The sequence below is a fragment of the Acinonyx jubatus genome, chromosome C1 (assembly GCF_027475565.1).
Source record: "Acinonyx jubatus isolate Ajub_Pintada_27869175 chromosome C1, VMU_Ajub_asm_v1.0, whole genome shotgun sequence".
Lineage (NCBI taxonomy): Eukaryota > Metazoa > Chordata > Mammalia > Carnivora > Felidae > Acinonyx > Acinonyx jubatus.
The window spans coordinates 199674177-199679488 of NC_069381.1; the positions used below are offsets into that span (position 1 = coordinate 199674177).

Sequence of the window (5312 nt, forward strand, 5' to 3'; positions counted from 1 at the left end):
AGGGAACGCTTTTTTGCAACTAGGGGGAGAAGAAGAGGTTGGGTAGGTCATCTGGGCTGCAAAAGTATAATGATCAGATGTAAGGGAGCAGGAGAGACTCTGCTGAGAAAGTGCTCACTGGGTGCTGAGTCAGGAAGGGGGTACAAGTCTGTGTGCATATGGTGGTAAAGAGATAGGGAAACAAGACAGCCACACCATAGGCCTCCAGGAAGGTGTGCGTGAGCAGGGGCTGTGGGAGAGCAGAGAAAAGCCAGTGCCTCTGGTGGCAGAAACTGCAGCCCAAGGCGATTCTGGAACAGCCTATACGGAACAAACCACATTCACACATACTCATACACACAAACCCTGACAGCGGTAGTCCCTGGAAGTCATTTTGGTGGTCTATGAAGAACATGGAGGTGATTCCAGGGATAATTCTGAGGATTTTGCTGAATCCCTAAGCAAGGGCTTCTCTCCCCATCATACCTACCTCCAAGGCCCACTGAAGACTTCTGTGTTGGGAAGCCACAGGGAGCAAGCCTGGAGAAGAGTGGACACTGTCCCATAAAGCAGACAGAACAGACCCAGAACCAGCCTGGATGTGCAGGTAAGGCCCAGAGGACAAGGCCTTATGGGTGCTGAGGAGGAAACAGAGAGACCCAGAGAGCAATGGGCAGGACCTAGCCTAATATCTTGCAGCTGAGAGTGGGGACGGCTCAGACATGAATGGCAGGAAGAATTTAACAACGAAAACCCATCTCAACCTGGACCCAGGGCTGGGCTGAAGGTTGGGCCAAACCTCTTGGGCTTGGGCCTCCCTCTACACAGGAGGCGCTGTCTGCTGTCTGAGCCCGAGGAGACCAATCCATCCAATTTCTAGCATTTACCCCAGGAACCAATCATTCATCACCCACCCAAATGTGGGATCAGGGTGTGTTGGTGAGGGAGAAGAACACAAGAGGAGCCACCCAGGGACCGAAGCCTAGGGCCTCTCCCCACAGACTCAGCTGCAGACAATCAGGCCAGCAAACAGTAGACTCAGGAATATATATCTGAGGGTCTTGCCATCCCCAGAGCAAAGGCCCCCAAGGAGGGGATTGTGACCTGCTGGAAGGTCGGGGCCCTGCCAGCACCCCATCACAGGCAGAGCAAGAATGCACCTGCTGCACTCCTCCACAACCTCCCCGGTGGTGGCTTCATGGGACAAAGGCAGGGGAGGACAGCGAAGAGATAATCTACCTATGGCCAGATTGGGGAAGCCAGAGCAGTTCGACCCAGCAGGTGCCCGGGCGCCTTAATGAAGGTACTCACTGCCCACCCCGCCCCCCCAACACATAATCAACAGCGTGGAGAGTCTCTTCCCACTGCTTCTCTGCTACCACGATCCAATGCATTAAAACAAGCTGACCCAGGGCCTTAGGACTTGGGGCGGTGGAGAGCAGCCAGTCCCCTCTCCCCAGCTCTGACCCTGAGGAGGCCCTTGGAACCAGGGCCACCTCCTCCTCCTTTCCCCTTTCTGGTGAAGGGAAAGGACCAGAGACAGAGGGTAGGGGGTGGGGCGGGACTTGAGATAGGCATGCGAGCTCTATTGGTCAGAGGAGCTGCCGGTCACAAGGGCAATTCGGGCGAGGATTGGCTGCGTGAGGCGGGGCGCGGCGCTGCTAAAGACCGGGCCCAAGGGGTGGGGCTGACGCTGCAGCTGGCGCAGCTCAGACCCCGAGCAACCGCCGCGCAGCAGCCAAGCAACCACCTTCCCCTGCCCGTTCCCGCGCCCGGGCCGGGGCTAGGCCCCCAACCGCCGGGTCTCCGGGGGCTGCAGTAGCGGCGGCGGCGACAGCGGCGCCGCCCGCGGTTCCCGCCGGGGCCCGGGCGCCGGCCCCGCTCTGCAGGATGGGCACGGTGCTGTCTCTATCCCCCGCCTCTTCGGCCAAGGGCCGGAGGCCCGGCGGGCTGCCCGAAGAGAAGAAGAAAGCGCCGCCCGCGGGGGACGAGGCGCTGGGGGGCTACGGGGCGCCGCCAGCAGGCAAGGGCGGCAAAGGCGAGAGCCGGCTCAAGCGGCCGTCAGTGCTCATCTCGGCGCTGACCTGGAAGCGCCTGGTGGCCGCATCTGCCAAGAAGAAGAAAGGCAGCAAGAAGGTGACGCCCAAGCCGGCATCCACTGGCCCTGACCCCCTGGTCCAGCAACGCAACCGCGAGAACCTTCTCCGCAAGGGTCGGGATCCCCCCGACGGCGGCGGCGCCACCAAGCCACTGGCGGTGCCGGTGCCCACCGTGCCCGCGGCCGCTGCCACCTGCGAGCCGCCGTCGGGGGGCAGCGGGGCCGCCCCGCCGCCGGGTTCCGGTGGGGGCAAGCCTCCACCGCCGCCACCCCCAGCCCCGCAGGCGGCGCCGCCGGTGCCTGGAGGCTCGCCGCGGCGGGTCATCGTGCAGGCGTCCACCGGCGAGCTGCTGCGCTGCCTGGGCGATTTCGTGTGCCGACGCTGCTACCGCCTCAAGGAGCTGAGCCCGGGCGAGCTGGTGGGCTGGTTCCGCGGAGTGGACCGCTCGCTGCTGCTGCAGGGCTGGCAAGACCAGGCCTTCATTACGCCCGCCAACCTGGTGTTCGTGTACCTGCTGTGCCGCGAGTCGTTGCGCGGGGATGAGCTGGCGTCGGCCGCCGAGCTGCAGGCCGCCTTCCTCACCTGCCTCTACCTCGCCTACTCCTACATGGGCAACGAGATCTCATACCCGCTCAAGCCCTTCCTCGTGGAGCCCGACAAGGAGCGCTTCTGGCAACGCTGCCTGCGCCTCATCCAGCGGCTCAGCCCCCAGATGCTGCGGCTCAACGCCGACCCCCACTTCTTCACGCAGGTCTTTCAAGACCTCAAGAACGAGGGCGAGGCCGCCGCCGGCGCCGGGGGTCCACCCAGCGGGGGCGCGCCCGCGGCCCCCTCCTCCTCCTCGGCCGCCAGGGACAGCTGCGCGACCGGAGCCAAGCACTGGACTATGAACCTGGACCGCTAAGGGATTCCCAGGGCCGCGCCCGCCCCCCACCCCCATCCCAGCCCCTGACACGCACTCGGAGCCCCCGGGACCATCAAGCCGCCGCCGCTGTTATCGCCGCTCCGCGCCGCGGCCGGAGGAGGAGCCGCCCCTGTCCCGCAGGGGAAGGTGGAGGCCAGGACGCCAGAGGCCGCGGCTCTGAATATGCTAGGCATAGGGTGGGGGATGCGCGTGGGAGGGGAACCCCCAACCTCACCCTTTCTGTCTGCCTATGCCCCATGTCTTCAATTCTACCTGGGTCTCCTCCTTCCATTCTGTGTGCGTCTCTAAGTCCATGTCCCTTGGTCTTGACCATTTCCCGGCCTTCTTCCTCTACCTTCATCCTCCGGTCTGCCTTCCCATCTCCCTCTCTGCCTTTCCATTTTCGGTACCTTGGGTGTGTATTTCCGTCTCCATCTTACCCCCCACCTGACTATCTCTCATTGCTCCCGTTTCTCTTTCTGCACCTGTGTCCCCAGCTCCCCTTCTTGTTCTCTTTTTCTCCTCCCTTCTGGCATGTGTCACCCTCTTCCCTCCTGTCTGCTCCCCCCCACCCCCACCTATGTCAGCTTGCATTTCTTCCCCCGACTGAGCCCTCATATCCCTCTTCCCAGACCAAAGGGACTATTAATTCTTGATTTGAACGGACTGAGGTGCGGCGAGAAACTGCAGCCCTAGGAGCCCAGACAACCACCTGGATGGTCCTTCGCCCCACCCCCACCTCCTCTCCCTACCTTTTCCAACGTGTTGCATGCCGGGAGTTGGGGGGTGGGGGAGATGCCGGCTTCAAGAGGCTGAGGTTTGGGAGCAAAATCAACCTAGGAGGCCACCCCGGCGGCGGCGGCGCCTCAGCGGAAGGATGGGAGGAGACAGAAACTCTTCTTACACTGGGGGAGGGGCACCTCCTCTTCCTTATCCTTAGGTGTTTTTGTTCCCCCCACCTTTTAATTTATTTGGTTTCCAGAGGGAGGGGGGAGGGATGGGTGTTGGGCTGGGAGCTGTCTGAGGTGCTGATTTGAGGCCGGACCGGAATCCTCCCGGGAGGGTACCAGGGACTGGGTTGGGCCTGGTGCCGTGTCCAAGGTGCCAATGATGCGGGCCGACGGCGCGGGCTGCATTGTCTGTCTGTCCGTCTGTCCCGGAGAGAACTATAAAGCGCTGGAAGCGCCTGCAGATGGTTTTGCGCCGGCCTTTCTTTGGGCCCCAGGAGGGAGGGAGCGGGAGCAGGAGTGAAACTGTCACAGGCACGGCAGGAGGACCCCCACGGGCCTCGTGGGGAAGGTGGGTACCTGAGAACTGTTACTCTTTCCGTCCCCTCGCCCCCCGCATTGGCTTCCGTTTTACAGAGAGTAAAGTAGCCAAAGGTTGAGGCCTGGTGATAAAGCTGAATCCCCTCACCCACTCCACCTCCATCTTGTCTCATCTAGCTCTTCATTAATGCACAGGCTATTTAGGGATTACGTGATGAGGACAGCAAAAGTGGTTCCCTTTACAAAGTAGTCCACTGAAGCAGAACTAGCTAGTTATGATTGCTGCTTTTCTCTTCCTCCACCTCTCCCCACTATATATACTGTCTAGAGTCCAGTCAGGCCTAAGTCTGTGCTCACCACTCTCAGGTGGGGCCTGACTGTCACACTCAGCTCCACACCCTTGTTTCAAGGCCGTTTCAGTCACACGCCCACCCAGGACAGCCTTGGGAAGTCCATCCCTGCTTAAGATTCAAACCTGGCCCCTTATCCCCAGGGAGGCTAGGTAGGACACAGGCAGCCTGGGAGACAGGAGCCATTCTTTGGGGTTGAAAGAACAGAAGTAAGCTCTTTAGCCTGAGATTCCTGTTCCATTGCCTTCTTAGCCACGTGGCTAAACGCCCCATTCAGTTTCATTGGCCCGAGGAGGCCTGGCTCCAGTAGAGCGCTGGCGTCTCTGACCCTAGTAGCCGCCCAGACATCAAGCAGCTGGAGTCAGAACCCCGCGAGGCCTGAAAAGACTAGGCCTGGGTTCGCTGTCCGTGGTGCTGACCTCGCGCTTGGGCAGGGTGGGGGCTTGTAGGGGCAGGAGGAGTTACAGGCTCAGCTTCAACTAGATTTTCCGGATAATTTGGGGAGTAGGTTGTGATCTCTTCTGGTGGCGAGTTGCAGGAGTCTGGCAGGATAACCTACGATGCCGGCTTCCATTTACCGTCCTAAGAGGACAGAACGCGACTCTCCCTCGACCTCGGCCCAGCGCCCTTGCACCCGGCCTGGAGCCGGAAATCCCCAGTCCAGATTTGTGAATCGAATTCCCGGGGGGAAGAAAAGGGGGAGCAGGCGGAA

General features: G+C 61.1%; 1 protein-coding gene across 1 annotated transcript; it reads left to right on the forward strand.

Moving 5' to 3' along the window:
- Positions 1-1659: 1659 nt before the first annotated feature.
- Positions 1660-4173, forward strand: CDK5R2 (cyclin dependent kinase 5 regulatory subunit 2). Its single transcript, XM_027050390.2, has one exon. The coding sequence runs from the start codon at positions 1870-1872 to the stop codon at positions 2980-2982; it is 1113 nt and encodes a 370-aa protein (XP_026906191.1). The 5' UTR covers positions 1660-1869; the 3' UTR covers positions 2983-4173.
- Positions 4174-5312: the final 1139 nt, after the last annotated feature.